Source organism: Akebia trifoliata, chromosome 13 (genome assembly GCF_017979445.1).
Source record: "Akebia trifoliata isolate Shusen 1 chromosome 13, ASM1797944v1, whole genome shotgun sequence".
In the NCBI taxonomy this organism is placed as follows: domain Eukaryota; kingdom Viridiplantae; phylum Streptophyta; class Magnoliopsida; order Ranunculales; family Lardizabalaceae; genus Akebia; species Akebia trifoliata.
In genome coordinates, this window is record NC_141387.1 from 22,955,112 (window position 1) to 22,972,985 (window position 17,874).

At 35.7% G+C, this 17,874-nt stretch overlaps 1 protein-coding gene across 2 annotated transcripts in view; it reads right to left on the minus strand.

The window, feature by feature from the left end:
• Window positions 1-4,777: 4,777 nt before the first annotated feature.
• LOC147388086 (RNA methyltransferase family protein) overlaps window positions 4,778-17,874 on the minus strand; it is a 30,525-nt gene continuing 17,428 nt past the window's right edge. The window contains exons 2-4 of one of the 2 annotated variants that reach the window (XR_015171201.1): window positions 10,730-10,975; window positions 10,491-10,610; window positions 5,478-5,613 (exon numbers count right to left, since the gene is read on the minus strand). Coding sequence is in view for 1 of the 2 variants with exons in the window: in XM_086420444.1 (XP_086276570.1) it covers window positions 5,482-5,613; window positions 10,730-10,975 (378 nt within the window). In the remaining variant the exon portion in view is untranslated. Of the gene's footprint in view, window positions 5,614-10,490; window positions 10,611-10,729; window positions 10,976-17,874 lie in introns of both variants that reach the window. The other variant, XM_086420444.1, reaches the window with a different exon arrangement.

Below are 17,874 nucleotides of genomic sequence, written 5' to 3' on the forward strand. Positions count from 1 at the left end.
ATTTTTTTTCATTTTCTTTTTAATTTTTTTCCTTTGTCAGCCGATCCATTAGGGAAGGATATGGGGACTTGTGTATGAGTGTAGAGAATGGAAAGAGCAATGATCTAGTACATCTCGTGACTTTTGGTAATTTGGTGGCTTAGAATCAACTTATCGCTATTGGTCAATTGATCGAGATTTTTTAGTTGGATCATGGATTGGTTTCATCGATGCATTTGTGTTTCAATTTATTAATCAAAAATTTAATTTGTTAAGGTGGAATTTAATTCATCAATTGGTCGTGGCAATTGGCTTAATTTTTAAGTTAAACATTTTATCTTGATTGGTTTGATCAGAAAGGCCGAACACACTTTCCAAAAAGCTGGAAGACATTCAACGAGCCATCCAAGAGCAACCTCTCAATAGGAACCTTGCTGCCAGGAAAATAGACTTGCTCATGAATACTACGAGATTGCTACAAGACAAGAAGCAACCAGGAGACAGTAGACCAAAATAAATTGGTTGAAGCTTGGAGACTCCAACATCCCATATTTCCACAAATCCTTGATTGCTAGAAGAACAAGGAACAGGATTACCTCCCTTCAAAATAGCAATGGAGCATGGCTAGACAAGGAAGAAGACCTCGAAAAGGAAATCCTCGAGTTCTATAAAAATCTATATAGAATATGCTCAAGGACTGACATCATGGAGTAAGAAGTTCACTTCAAGGAGTTAGAAGATGTTGAAGCCAATGAGCTTAATCTCCCAATTGAGGAAGAGGAGATCAAGTTGGCTCTTTTCTCTATGGATGGAGACAAGATTCGTTGGACAAATGGCTTTACTGCAACCTTCTTCCAAAAGACTTGGATTATTACAAAGGATGATATAGTAGCTGTTATCAAGTTCTACTTTCAGAAAGGTAAGTTGGTCAAAGAGATTAATGCCACTACCATCACCCTCATCCCCAAACTAGATAAACCAATTACCATAGATGAATTCAGACCCATAGCCTGCTGCAATGTTCTCTACAAGTGTATATCAAAAATCTTAGCCAACAGGATAAAAAACACCTTAAATCATCTGATCAGCCCCTTCCAATCAGTCTTCATCGGAGGTAGATCCATCAAAGATAACATCATGTTGTCCCATGAACTGGTCAGAAACTTCCACAGAGTCAAAGGTACCCCAAAATGTGCAGCCAAGATAGACCTCAAAAAGGCGTATGACTCCATTTCCTAGGAAGCCATTGTTTATTGCATGGAAAAGATGAAGTTTCTGGATACTTTCATTGTTTGGGTTTGGGCCTGCATTTCCTCTCCAATGTACTCCATCTCCATTAATTGAAGCCTAAAGGGTTATTTTGCTGGCAGAAAAGGTAGCCGCCAATGAGACCCCATATCTTCTTACCTGGTCGTGCTAGTAATGGAATTATTATCTATTAAGCTCATGGAGCTCACAAGGAGGGTAGACTGGAGCTTGTGTCTAACTACAAAAACCCCCAAATCAACCACATGGTGTTCGTGAATGATCTCATGATCTTCTTCAAAGGAAACCAAACTTCAGTAGAAGCTGTCAAAGAAGCCTTGGATTGGTTTGAAAATGTCACAGGGCTCCAAATGAATGTCAGAAAGAATAACATTTACTGCTCAGGCATTAAGGATAGAAAAAAAAAGACATTATCAAAACCTTGCACATAATTGAAGGGGCCCTACCGGTAAGATACTTAGGCATTCCTCTTATTTCTACTCAGTTGAAATTTGCAAATTATTAGACCCTTATAACCAAGATCACTAACAGGATCCAATCATGGAAACAAGTTTTTTATCTATAGCTGGGAGGATGGAGCTGATCAAATCAGTCTTTAGCAATATGCAAACTTTCTAGACTAGTGTTCTTATGCTTCCTATAAAAGTTTTAAAGGGTATCCAAAGCATTTGTGCAAAATTCCTATGGGTAAGCCCAAATATGGGGAAAAATATGCATTGCTTCAGTTGGGGCAAAATTACTAGAGATAAGAAGGAAGGAAGCTTATGGATAAGAGACCTGGAAATCCAGAATAACGTCGACATTGCAAGACAAGTCTGGGACTTAGTATCCAATAAAAACAGGATTTGGGTCGATTAGATCCAAAATAATAAGATTAAGGGAGGCCATTTCTAGATAATCCCAATTCCCAAAGATGCCTCTTGGATGTGGAAGAAGATCTTTCAAGCTAGGGGAACCATCCAACATCTCGTGACCCACAGAATTGGAGCTGGGAGAGACTCCCTTATATGGCATGACCCATGGACACCCGAAAGAGTTTTGTCGAACAACTTGCAACAGGATGCTTCCCTGGAGTCAGGAATTCGTAGAGAGGCTAAATTTAGTGATCTAATCAAGCAAAACACTTGGAATCTTCCGCTACATTTTGCCACCAGCTTGGGGGGAATGTGGGACTAGATCAGATCTTTGGACCTTGATATCACTTTTAAGGAAAAGGTAGTCTGGATGCCTACGCCTAAAGGTTTCTTCACTTTGAAATTAGCTTATGAGGCTATGCATCAGCCCAACACCCAAGTTAGTTGGCATCATCAAGTATGGTTCTCAAATAACATAAAGAGGCATAACACAACTACGTGACTGGGGTTATGCAAGGCCTCAAGACTCAGAATAGGTTGCTGACGAGAGCTATCATTCAACATTCAATATGTTGTTTTGCATAATAGAGGCCAAAAATGAAGCCCATATCTTCTTAGGGTGCAACTAAGTCTATGAGATCTAGCAGAATCTACTTAGGAAGTCTAACATGAGCCATACAAACAGGGACTGAAGTGTATAAATTGAATGGTTGTGCAGAAATGCTAAAGGAAATAATCTCATCACTATAGTCAAGAAACTAGCTTTCAATGCGTTTATCCACCATATCTGACTCGAGAGGTGTAGACGGCTATTCAAGAACAACTACATCCCTCCAAACCTTCTTAAAGCTATCATAATTCAGGACGTGCAACTAAGGATTCAAAGTGTTGAAGCGTCGATAAAAGACAATGCCTCATCAAGAGCTTTTATGAGCTTATGAGCTCATGGAACCTGCAGCCTAGGTTTGAGATGAGAACTCCTATCAGTTGTAAATGGGTCAAGCCTCCGGAAGACTTCCACGTGTTAAACTCAGATGGCTCTTTAAAAGGAAATGTTGGAGGGGAAGGTGCCATTATAAGAGACAATAGAGGTTTGACGATCGGGGCTCTTGCAGAAAACACTCAAGAAAGATTAGTCCTTTTTCACGAACTTCAGGCTATCCTAAAAGGAATGAACATGACTGCCTCTCTTAATGTTAGATCCTTGAAGGGTAAAGCTGATTCCAAAGTTGCCATAGACTGCATTAATGGGATAGCTAACTCTCCTTAGAGAGAAGAAAGAGCCGTCCAAGCAATCAAGATAGGAGCAACACACTTTTGACGAATAAAATTCTCCTTCTGTCATAGGGGGAGTAATCAAGCGACTGATTTCCTAGCATCTCTTCTTAACATGCCAGGGGCAAATGTTTTGGATCCTATGAATTTACCTAGAGAGCTACAAGGTATTGTAAGTAAGTAAACGATTGGGCATGCCCATAACAGAATGTAGTCTTGTTTTTTTTCTGGTTAGGGGTCTGCTTAAACCCCTCCCCCCCCCCCCCCCCCTCCCTCCCCTCTTAATCTTAAAAAAAAACAAAAAAAACAAAAGATAAATAATTAAAAATGAATTTATTTAGTAAATGCCAAGTTGTACAATGGGGGAACGGTTTCAAAGATAAGGGAATTATTACTTGACTTGACATAAATATATATATATCACAAAACGACAAGATTTCAATTCTCTTTTTATAGAGGCTGAGGATAGAGGGTATTTTAAGATAGTTTCAACTAATAAACGTCTAAGTTTTTAGTTCGAAAAAAAAAACTGTTGAATTTAATTTTAAATTTAGTAATTTGGTTGCTATCTATTTTCAACTCCTTGGATTAAGCACAGTGTAGAGTGGTGTATCCTAAGAAAAAAGACCTATGGTTCCGATGACTGAGTGAAGATTTTTTAAAATATAATATTGATGCACTAGTACGAGATTATGACCTTGATGAAGATGATGGGGACTATTTTACCACTAAAACATAAGACAATAATGATTTTTAAGTTTGTCTTGACAAGATGAATTCTAACTCAGACTCATGATTGTTATTTAAATCACTATATTGTGGACTTGTGATTACTTGTTGTACATGCATGGATGAAATCAATATGGGGTTTGGTAATTGATTATTATAATTCAGTATTTAATGATGAAACATGAGAATCTTGACTTAGTAGGAACAATTACACAATCCTAATACTCACTTGTTATTTTATGCCGATATTACCGAATTTTTCCTCTTGACAACTTATTCTCAAACTCCGACTTTGTGACTATGCCACCAAGGAATTTAGGAAAGGGATGACCAAATGGTAGTTTGAAAAAATAAATGCCTCGTTTTAAATCTCACTTTTAACCTACTAATTGCACTTCATTACATAATATTACAATTTATGGGCTTATTCACCTTCCCATGGCTTATTCTAGGTTTGTGTACTTGAGATTGATTTTGCTCATGTTTTCTTTGGCAACAATTAAACGTATTCTTTATCCGATCCATCAACATGGATTCCAACGAGTTTCTTAAGCCTCACAATGGATTTAAAATTGTCAAAACCAACCCTTTCTAAGTTTGTCAAATCGGATACATGGTGATTACAAGGGATTTGTAATGTTTGCAAATGGATTAGACCGTAACAATAATTTGTGGAATTGATTGGGGAAGAAGAAAAGGAGTAATATATTTTTTTATTTTTGGAGTGTAATCATCCAAATTAAGTGCAAGGAAAAAATTTTAAGCTATGAAGTGCAATTGATAATGTGTGGTGTGCAACTAGTGAGTTCCTTTAGGAAATTAACAGTACTCAGCCCCTTCCTAGCCAGTACATAACACCAGCTCAACCGACAAAAACTGTGGAATACTTAACCTGGTTGACCCAGTAGCAACAAGCTCCAGAAACAATGGGCAAAGTTCAACTTCTCAATTGAAAAATAAAAACTTATTTAACACACTTATTACATATATATATAACAAGGTCTTTGCAAAAAAAAAAAATCCCAGTTCTTTCAAATTCACAAGAATACAAGTCTTTCTTTCATTGAGTCTGGCAAAGAACCTCCTATTCATTGAAAATGCTAGCAGCATATATACCATTCACCTGAATATCATGATATTCACAATTCATGCTGTATCAATTTTTCCCTTTGATTGGAAGACTGGACAACCTAGTTTGGTGCTCAAGCCTTAATTACTATAATCATCGAGAAGCAGCTCCATGTTGAGAGTGGAAGCATCATAACAATGTATAATAGACCACCACTTGTAAGAGAATCTGAAAATCATGACCTCCAACAAGGGAAGTGAAGAAATCAACCACCCAACCAAGTGGGCATTGTGTTAAATAATTTTATGGTCAGTTGCAAAATCCAGCAATGAACCGCGGGATACCAGCAAAGTCGGATACTATTTTTACATCTCGAAAGCTGTTTTTTGATCTGTTGATCATGAAATCTTCAAGAAACTTGGACTGCTTTTCGCCATTTGTCTGCAAAAATAACAAAAAATGGAGCAATTTCATTAGCTTTTCCCAAGAACAAATTATACTGAAAATTTACGAAATCAAATGATAAGTCCTTATCCAACTATGTTAGGGCCGACTACAGTCATATTTTCTTGTAAAGCATGCTTCTTCAAACTTTCTTCACTACTTGAAACCCATATCCTCTCTTTCCTTAAATCCTCTTAAAGCCTTCAACTCCAATCCCAATGTCATTGCACTGCTTTCAATGGTTATTGTAGTAAATGGCTAAATCAAGATAAACGATTCTCCTTTATTTTATCACCTATTAGGGTTGCCTTTCCTAAGAGTCATTTTGAATTTTTATCTTTCCTATTTTTGCCGCTCATCCATCGCTGCAACATTCCATATGTCATTCTTTAGTTTTACTAAATTATGATGTGTAGAAATGTTTTCTTCATATATTTCTTTATTTATTTTTATTCAAAAACTTCTTGATATAATATAGCTAAAATATCATACAGTACTTGTCATTGTTTTGTGCTTCTCAAAGGCTTTGTATCGTGTGTCCTTATTATACAGTTCGGTAGAGATATTATACTCTTGTACCCAACTTATTGGTCTAAGTTGTCATATATACCTTCACCTTTTAGCCTCTCAACCCTTCTAGGTTCCTTCTTAGCATACTTGTCTCTTAAGTTTATCCAAAGTTATCTCCCAAACACCTTAACAAGCCTTGTAGTAGGACCTCTTTTCACTTATGGGGGCTCGTGAACTGATATGATCCTAAATCGTATCATGATAATCAAACCACAAAATAAAGAATAAAAAGTGAATGAGGTTAGAGATTGATCTGATTAGAGGTAGATCGGACCTCGACCAATTCAAGATGGTCAATCTCCTAAATCCAAAGGGATATTAATTTCCTCATTAATATATATATCTACCAAGCTCTCATAATGAGACTTGACAATTATTTTTCTGTTATTCTTCTTGGTATCAAAGCCCTAGAGGACCCTTCTTTGGCTTTTTTGGATCTTAAAGTCTCCTCTCCTCACTTTTCCTCTCTTTTTTCCTTCACCAACACCTCTAGATCTTGAGACCTAATAACCTAACGGCAGCTTCGTTAGGAGGTCTCTCCTTCGGAGTTTTTTTTTTTTTTTTCTTTTGATTCTTATTCTCTTAATCGGGTGTTGCGATAGGGTTCAATCGTTCTTTTTTACATGCTACAATAGATTTTTATGTTGTGTTTCTACCCTACGATAGGGTTTTCTACCTTTCGTAAGTGGTTTGGTTCGATTTTTTGCCTTTGATAGGGTTTCTACTCTTGTTGCTGCCATACGAGAGTATTTCTAGGTGGTGCGAGTTGTGTGACAGGATTGTTGGGCTGTGTGAAGACCTGTGACAGCAACAAAATACGATTGGGCCCTACGACAACAGCAAAGTGTTGTTTTGTGACCTGCGACACTTTTTGGGGTTGTGCTAACCCTACGACAATAGCTAGGTGTTGTTTTCTATGACCTGTGACACTTTTTGAGGTTGTGTTAACCGTGCGACAGCAACTAGGTGCTATTTTTGTGACCTGCGACAACACAAGGCACTGTTTTGTGGCCTTGCAACAACAGCATGTGTTGTTTTGTGACCTGCGAAAGCAATAGGTGTTGTTCTGTGACCTTTATCATCAGCAAGGTGTTGTGTAGAGTCCTTCGACAGCAACTATTGGTGTTGCTTGGTGGTCTGTTATTGGGTGATCGACAACAACTACTAGGGCTGTATAACTAACTACGACAGCTACTTTGTGGTAATTTTCGACTATAAGTACTTTTTTTGTGTCTGGGACCATAGTAATCTCCCTTCAAACCAAAGTTCTGACTGCTTTATTCGTAGTAAGCAATGACATCACATCAAGAAACCAAAGACTCCAATACCATTCTTGGAGCAAACCTCTTAGCCGAACACATTACTAATGCCCCATTAGCTGGCTGTAATTTTCAGTCCTGGTCTCGATCAGTTAGGTTTTATTTGGGAAGTAAAGGAAAATCTGGATGGTTTTTTAGCACGATTAATAAGCTAACTCTTACTGATCCCAAAATTGAACAATGGGAGATTGACAACTGCACTATCCTTAGATGACTTTTTAACTCCATGGAACAACGCATCTACACCAAGTTCATGTATCAAGAAACTGTCTCTTTGTTATGGTCAACCCTCACTCAGACATATGCACATGCTCAGAATGACTAGAGGATCTACAAACTTTATCAAGACATTGCCCAAGCTACTTAGGTGACTTAGATTGTAGTTGACTACTTTGGATTCCTTCAATCATTTCGGGAAGAGTTCTCTCACTATGAGTCTATGGCTGAACTGTCTGCAGAAAAAGCTAGGTTTTTTATTACGCATATTGCTAGACACCAGACATACCAATTTCTCATGGGTTTACGTCCTGAGTTCGAGGTACTTCGGACACAAATCCAAGAAGGTCAATCTCCTAAATCCAAAGGAATTTTGATTAATTTTCTCATTGATATGTAAAGCCTAAATACATGAAATATTTATAGATAAATCGTACTTAAATTCAAATTAATCCTTATCCAATCCAAATCTCAACTAAGAATCCTAATCCTGATCAAACCACCAACTAGCAATACTACCATGAAACATGACCTATTATATCATTATACTCCCTAATACCAATATCTAGGTACATAGCATGAACTTTTGCACAGCAAAACAACACACCAATATTCATGTACAAAGGTATAGCAGAAGTTTTACACCAACTGTCAACCTGATGCTAACTCATCCTACTTTCTTTGGGCACAAGACTGTTAGAGTGACTGGCAAGGAAACTAATTAATTTTAGAGAGCTTCTATTGCCACACCCAGGGGTGGACCCAAAAAGTTTCATTTGCAGGGGCTGAACTAGTATAAAATAAAATTAGAAATAATAATGTATATATTTATTTTTAATAAAAGTATTATTGTATATTCTTACTGTAAAACAAGAATTAAGGTAAGATTTTTTGTACAAAATGTAGAGATGCCAAAACTGTCAAAACCCCTTCGAGCATCATTTACTTCTCATTCTTGATTTAATGTATATTCATAATACTAAAGTACAGTTAACATCAACTCTCTATTATTACTCTCCATAAAAAGAATAATAGACAGTTTTGAATAAGACATTTTTTTTAGAGCAACTCTCCATCGCATGACCTATCCCACTACCCATCCCTTTCAATTGCAATTGGGTCGTAGAGTTCAAAATAGGTATCTCCAACACACTACCTATCCAGCAACATTTTTTGAGTCATGAAATTTTCATAACCCAAAATAGGTCTCGCTCCACTTGGTTACCCATCGTTTTCAGAGGGGAAAATTCAAACAATTAGCTGAAAATAAGTGAATTTCAGACAGTTTGAAATTTGAGTTTGCTTTTTGATAAGCAAATTTAATTCAAATTTGAGTTGAATTAAAAAGATATTAAAATATTTATGGATAACAATTTTTGGGTAGAACAGTTGGAGTGAATACCCCATGGATATCCAAAGTGGCTACCCATAAGCATTTGATGAGCCATAAATAGGTATGGGTATCTCCCTTGGAGTTGCTCTACTCTTAAACTCAAAGAATTAAAAAATAAAAAATCCTACTAGTTATGCTTTTCATTAAGTTCCTATTATGTAAGAAAGAGTAAATGAATCAAAATCTGAAAATCAGAAGAGAACTAAAGATCTAGAATTTCCATCATTTGATGATATAGAAACTAAGAAACTTATTTCGAGAATTCAAAATTTTGTTACAACTAGAATAATTTTTTAATTATGCTATATTTTTTCATTAACTCATAAATCATACAACTTTTGACTTTTTTCTCATTGCTTGTATGCTTGAAGAATTGAAGAAATTGACATAGAGAAAAATAATAGAAAGAAACGACAAAAAGTACCAAAAATCCCACCTAGTTTCTTGTTATTCTATAAAGAAATCAAAAGCGCTAATTTCAAAAAAAACAAAAAAAAACCAACAAAAAATCATATTATTTTATTTATTTCTTTTTTTTTTTTCCTTTTTTATCTAGTATTAGCCTAAACTTTCTAGTCAACAACTAATGTTAAAAAAATCAAATCTTGAAAACAAACCGAGTAAACAAGGAAAACATAAAATAAAATAAAATTAGGAGAGTAAATAAATTGATCGATATCAATTTTCAACATCACCAAATCCGAACCATTCTCACAAATGCAATCGAGAGATTGAAAGAATTGATAAAGAGTAGAGTTCAATTTGCTTAGTTTCGATTCTTGAAAAAAATAAGGAAAATGATTCCTCAAATAGAAGAAAAAAAATTAGAGAAAAAATGGACTTGTAGGCTGCAGCGACAGATAAATAGTTCTGTAGCGGCAGATTTGTCCCCCACAATTGTTTTTTAAAATATTTTATATATACTTTAAAATATTTTTAGAAATTTTAAAGGGGGCTAGTTATGCCTCTAGCTACACCAACTTTTACTAACAGCACTCCAAGATGTGTGCTAATTCTTTGGTGATTTGAGTATGAATTGAGGCGTTGTTAGCAAAAGTTGGTGCGGCAATAGAATCTCTCTAATTTTAACTATAGATACAGTCCATCTTTTAAGAATTTTCCATGCAACTACATTCTTTATTTTTTTTTCTTTTAACTATAAGGTCTTGTCTATATGATTAATGTATATTAATTTATCGAAAGACATTCTTTTTCTATTGAAATACTTAACATGACCTGAGGTATTTTGGATGACACATGGAATAAATTGTACAAAGATGCCAGGATGGTTTTTGAGGATCAGTGTGCCTAACACTTCATATCTATGTTAGTTCCAGGATTATATTAAACACTTCATATCAAGTGAATGACCATACCTGATATATGTTAAATATTCCTCTATTGATGGTTTATCTGGATGTACAACACTAGGCCAATCGATCTCAATTGTAAACCAGCATACCCATCAAGTCCAAGTAAATTTACAGTTATAATTCCTGTTTGATTAACAGAATTAGAATGATTATAATGTCAATTTAATGGATTCGGCAATTTGAAGTGTTTGTAATTCCTACAAAGTGGAGCAATTCTAATCTTGAGAAAAGGAGACGGGTACCTCAAAAGCGAAGAATCCACCAGACTTCAAAATTAGAGCAGCTCCTTCACAAAGATGAATAAGATCATCCATGCCATTTTCACCCCCATCTAGTGCAAGTCTTGGTTCGTGTCTGCCAACTTCAGCTTGCAGTCCAATGATCTGATCACTTGGTATGTATGGTGGATTACTCACAAGGCCCACAATCTCACCTTTAACATCTTCCAAAGGATCAAACCAAGATCCTAGCCTTATCTCAACTTTATCCTGAAAGACACATTAAAAAGGAAGGAAAATTTTGCAGAATTATAAGAGAACACTAAATAAAACAAAGAGAGAAGAAAACATGAAAAACTTTTCTTCGAAAAGTACAACAATGGAAGAATAGGAAAAATTGGAAACTCCTCGATGTGGGGCTAACCTTGTGTACATTCTCAATCCAGTCAAGATTGTAAGATTACAGTATGGTACATTTACCAAAATTGGTTGAATTAGAATCTTCAGAGCTCATTTTTCACCAACAAATTACATTTGGAATACAAACTGATAAGAACATCTGAGATCATGGGCCTTTCCATTGAGCCATTAGTTAGATTTTTATGTTTTTCTTAGTTTTACGCTTTAGGAGGAACTCTTTTAAATGTGTGGGGGCAATCTGGTAACTTAAATCATGTTTTTCTAGTGAGTTTTCATAAGCCGAAAAGTCTAGGGAGATAATACGTGATTGGGACATAGATGGTATTTTTTATTTTGTTATATTTAAGTCTTATTCTCAGCTCGAATATGTGTTTATTCAGTTATGAAGGTCACAAGGTCCAGGTGAATCATCTCCCACCCAAGCGTGGAGAGTATCATAAAGAAGATAGATCTAAAGATTTTCAAATCACCTATTCAAGGGAGCTTCTTGTGGAGATTCCACGAGGTGTGGAGTTGGTACTAAAGGGATGTCAAGATGTGTTTCCCGATGATTTACCAGGAAAGCTCCTCTCGTGCATGACTTTTCACATGGAATTTCTGAACACCTCTGATTCTTTTAGGGTTGCCATAATTATTTTTTAGGAGGATGTCTGTTTACATGGGATACTAATATCCATAGTCTGATAGGTATTTGAGTCAGCAAGATTATTTGTACATTGCATTCTTTATTTGCACTGTAAGATCAGAAAAATAATACTTTGAATAATTAAAAATATAAAATCAATGTTGATTCACAAAGTAGGTTTAAGATAATCCAGTGGTTGATTATATGATGATTCACATTAGACCTGAACAATTTTCACAAGGAATCGTGAAAAAGTTACAAGCCCATAGTGTGGACCCTTCAAAACATTGAAAAGGGTAAATTCTAATGTTTATGTATTTCCACCTGACATGGGAATTAGTAAGATCTTGTTCCTTTTCAAGGTCCAAAAGTTTCACACATGATCCTTTCAGTCCATCCATTAGTCTCTCAGTTGCACCCCATGGCCTATATCTTAACTATCACTCTAACCATAGCCATGATTAGATTAGTATCATTCCTAACCCACGTCTCTATCAGATTCACTTCTAATTAGATCGACGATCCACATTACTCCCTGACCCAATGCCTACAACTTTTACCTCTTATACCACATTTACTCCATATGACATAAGACGCTGATGATACGTCGATGATCACATGATTCACACCAGACATGTAGGATTTCAGAGATATGATCTTCATGGTTTGAGGATGCATGTTTGGACTTGGCTTTCGTGAAGACCCCACCTTCGGATGATTCAGAGTTAGAAGACCCCACACCAGGAAGAACATATAAGTTGCTATTGGAGCTTAGAAGACCCCGTGAGCATAACATCATGAAGACTCCACGTTAGAAAGATGCCAATGGGTTGCGTGTGTTCACCAGAATAAACTTTCTCAGCCAGGGAGAGTTGATAAGGACATCTAAGATCATGGGCCTTCCCATTGAGCCATTAGTTAGGTTGTGCTTTATTTAGTTTTATGCTTAGGTGGGTCCTTTTTAGTGATTAGAGTTAATATTTAGGCTTATTTTTATGTTTTTATAGTCCATGGTCATAGTATAGATATTTGGGGGAAATCTAGTAACTTTATCATGTCTTTCTAATGAGTTTTCATATTCTGAAAATTCTAGGGAGATAAAATTATGTGATTGGGACATAGATGATATTTTTTATTTTGTCATACTTAAGCTCTATTCACAGCCATTAGACCTTGTAATGTTTATTGGATGACAAATTTTACATTAGGGATTTTGGGTCTTATATAGATATTTTGTAAAGACATTATTTCAAATATTATTATTGAAGAGAGATTTATTATTGGTATGTATAGGACGTGTGGGGGCAAACTGGCCTTTTTCAGTTCCACATGTCCCACTTAACTGTAGCCCTAATTCTCTTATATAAGTAGAAGAGAGGAGGCTCATAGAAAACTCTCTATTGAGCCTCTCTCTAAACTTGTCCTCTAAATCTCTCTTTCTCTTCTAAACACTAACAAGATTGAATAAAACTTACAGGTTTTTTTCCAAAGATTGGATGTGTGGTGTGAAGCCATGGGTCTTATTTGTGTGATTCCAAGGTAATAATCCTTTATCTGCATCTTCTCCCTCTTCTTGATCTTCTTTTCTATTTTTTTTATTTTCTGGATTTTTTTTGTCAATATAACTCTTTCTCCAGAATTTACAGCCACCCTTGTCTTGGCCCAACCCATTCTAAATCCTAGTTCCATCATCACCCTAACCCACCCCTACCAAATATAATCTCATACCAAACCTTTAACCTTATAACAACATAACTGCAATTGCAAAACTTAGCATTTTACCTTTCAACATATAGCCATTGGGATAGTGGAAATCTTCACAACACCAATCAAAAAAATTCATTTGGGCCTAAACTGATTCTTGAAATCCTTGAAAGGATCAAGATAATTCAAGTTGGCAATTAGATTGAAACCCTAAGTTAATTTGAAAATTCAATCTTCTTTAGGATCCCTAATTTTAATATTTGGAGTAGCCATGTAAGATTGTAACTTAACCAAAAAAATCATTTTTTAATTATTGATTAGATTTTCTTTAATAATCTCAATTAGAATTAGTTTATTTTATGAATTTTATTGTTCTTGGTAATTATTCTTGATCTCAAAATCATCATCTTAGGTTAAGTTCGCATTGTTGTGCATCACACCCAAATATGACTTCCTCGCAAAGATGTTCAAGCTTCATTCAAGTAGGTTATTATTAGACTCAACGAAGTAAATTTTCCATTACACAGTTGGTCATGAGTCGCATGAGCTAATTAACTATGACATCATGGAAACTTGTGTCAATGTGACACATGAAGTATGAGATATTTAACACCCACAAATCTAACATGTACGTCTTTGCAATTTATTCCATGTGTTGACAGATATAATTTATAATATATTATAGTAGCAATGAAGTGTTTAAAGATGAATACATTAAAATTATAAATATATAAAATGTTAAAAATAGGTGAAAACAAAATAGTTGAATAAAGTGAATGTGCTCAAAAGGTTACCACAACAAGGTAACCAACACAGTAAATACTTAGGTACTGGAATGCCCTTATTAGATAGAACACAAGCAGTTCGACTCAGTAACTAAAGAGACTAGTTCAACTCAAATGGAGCAAAAAACTACACCAAGGGGTTGTTTGATAAACTGAAAAAATGTGCTGAAAGATTTAAAGCACTGAAAATTTATGTTTATTTACATGTCTGAATTCATTCAAATTAAGCACTAAATTCACAGAATATTGTTTGTTACATACTGTTGAAAACTAGTAAATTGTTTGTTTTACCTTTTCAATCACACTATGCACTGTATGCTATTTTAAATGGTTATTTCCCTTCAAACATAATAAAATTAATTAATTTCTTATAATATATGAAATTGAAATACTAAAATTTGCAAATACAAACCATTGTATACAAATTTTAACATACATAATATGCTACTCATCAATTTTTAAATCATCTAATTTTTCTTTCAAATTCTTGAAGTTAATCTAAAATATTGTTCCAAAGTTCCTCAATCTCTCTCTTTTTTGCCCTTAGTTTTTTCTTCTCCTTACTTCATGTATGTTTATATAGGAATCTTTGGCTCCTCATGCCATATGAAAAAGCCGCAACCATTTTTTTCCTACCTGGAAGATGATTCACATAAAATGACAAAAATCTATCCCTAAGATATAATTCAAATTTCGTGAATTATTTGCAATACCAAGAATTTAAATGATATCTTACAGTCGATTTAGGACAACAATAAAACCTTTTCCCTTTATTTCCATTATTATTGGATGTGACAGTTATTAATTTGCATGGTTTACATCCACATTTACACCACTTTAGTTCATCAATCCAAATCTAGTACTCACATCCATTATTATTTCCAACCAGAAAAAGACAAAGAAACTTACTGTATTTTGAATTTAAGATATTGATGGTCTGAATTTCTTGAAGTTCCAGAAATGCAAATTTGGCAGTTCCTTCACCAAAGGCATATGAAATTTTTACCTCTTCTATATTCATTTTCTTATTAAGAAATTGAGCTATGAAAATCAACATTTGGTACAACTTGCATAGAAAAACACATCTACAACTTTAGCACCAGACTTTTTCTTTATTTTGGACATTTTTATCCTTACAAACAATTGAAAATACCAAGTTTACCATATCCAAAAAAACCCTATCAATCAAGGTTTTCATCCCTAGAGGGTTCTTGTGATGTAGTCACCCTTGAAAGTCAAAACACTTGAAGGTTTATACTCTTCCTCCCTATAGCATTGACAAACAATAGCCCTTCTCTGCAACTCTTTCCACAACATCAATCTCTCCTTATCTCTCTGATTTTCTTTGCCAATGTTTCTTTCCATCGAGGTTGTCATCCCCAAAGGGTTGTTGCTATTGGAAATAATCTAATTTGTTATTTTAGCTCTAGTTATTTTTTAGATATAGCTTTTATTTATTTCTTATATGTAAGGGCATTTTTATCTTTTGACTATTTTATTAATATAAATTCTTGCCAAGCCCTCACAAAGAAACTTGACAATTATTCTTCTTGGTATCAAAACCAAGGAATTTCGTCCCCTCTTCTTGGTTCCCCTCCTTATTCCTTGCTTTCTTCTCCTCTTTATTCACTAAACCCTAACCTTAAGCAACTTCCTTAGACATTCTCCCCTTCGGGAGTCTTTTATTTCTTTTTTCTTATTCCCTTTTATCTTATGTTGCAATAGGTATTTGATCACATGCTGCGATAATTTTTTTGTGTGTGTTACTACCCTACACTTGAGTTTGTTCATCCAATTAGGCTGTTTCTGTGCCTTACGACAGTAACAATTGGACAGATTTCTGCCCTGCGACAGCCCCTATTGATAGATTCCTAGACTCGAACCCCCTTCTAAATGATGCGTTAGCAAATCTTTGGTTTGAATATGCCAAAGGTAGGACTTGGTTGTACATCACATCTTTTGATTATAAAATGGGTGTTCCGTGTGATTTTTATTAAGAAATATAGTTGTGATAGGAATTGGTAGTGCTGTTGGGAGGTATTCTGCCCTGTGACGACCCCATTAGTAGTTTTTCTGCCCCACGACAGCAGCAATTGCTATTTAGGTTTGTGCGAGAGCAACTAAGTAACTTTTCTAGGGTTGTGTTACCCTTGCAAAAGCAACAGTGGCTGTGTAGAGCCTCTCTTGTGACTTGCAAAGTGTTTGGGGCTGTGTTTGGTGCTGCCGACAGCAAGTAGGTGATTTTTCTGGGGTCGTATTACCTCTATGACAGCAGCACTTGCTGGTTAGAGCCTCTCTTGTGACCTGCAACAGTGTTTGGGGCTGTGTTTGGTGCTGCCAACAGCAACTTGGTCATTTTTATGGTGTTGTGTTTCCCTTACGATAGCAGCAATTGTTGTTTAGGTGTGTGCGACTGCAACTAGGCTGGTGTTTGGTGTTGTCGACAACAACTAGGTGACTTTTTGAGGTTGTGAATTAAGCTTGAGACAACAGGTAGGTGGGTCTTTGGTGGTATATGACAACAAGAGAGGTGCAGCCCTAGATTTTTGTCCTTGTTGCTACCCTTCGACAGTACTACTACGGAGATCTCCCTTCGATCTAAAATTTTGTTGTTCATAGTGCGCAATGAAAACAACTCACGAGCCAAGGATTCCAACACAACTCTTGGGGCAAATTCCTCAATCTAACGTATAACCAATGCCCTACTAGATGGTCGGAATTTCCAGTTCTAATCTCGGTCTGTGCAACTTTATTTGGGTAGTAGAGGTAAACCTAGATGGTCTTTGAGAACTATTACTAAACCACCTCTCACTGATCCCAAATTTGAACAATGAGAGATCGATAACTACACTATTCTTGAATGATTATTTAATTCAATGGAGCAGCGGATCTATACCATGTTTATGTATCATGATTATTTAATTCCCGCTAAAAATGACTCGAGGATTTATGAGCTTTACCAAGACATTGCCTAGGCTACCCAAGGAACATAGAATGTAGTTGATTATTTTGAGTTTCTTCAGTCCCGTTGGGAGGAGCTCTCCCATTATGAGTCTATGGCTGAGTTATCTGCAGAAGTAGCTAGGTTTGTGATTAAGAGGATTGCTCAAGAGTAAACATACCAGTATCTCATGGGTTTATGCCCTAAGTTTGAGGTACTTCGAACTCAAATCCTTAATACCACCCATTTACCTCCTTTATTTGAGATATTCGCGACCATTGACAGTTATGAGCGTCGTCGTCATATTATTCCTTCTCAGACTCAAGTCCCGGACATTTTTCCTCCTTTAGCTACAAATTAGATGGCTCTTCCAGCCAACTTGACTAGTGAGTCTAGCCATTTTACTTTTTCTACTTTTCCCACCACCCATAGGGAGGTTCACCTTGTTGATGGATCTTTTACACCTATCCACAGCAAGAGTATCATCCATTTATCCTCTGGGATTTCCCTATATTTTGTGCTTCATGTCACTCACTTATCTCTTAATCTTTTGTCTGTGAGTAGTATTACTAAATCTGAAAATTGCTCAGTTACTTTTTTTCCTACTCACTATATTTTTTAAGACCTGACTTCAAGGAGGATTTTTGGCAAGGGGTATGAAAGGAATGAGTTGTACTTGTTTGGATCTCAGCCT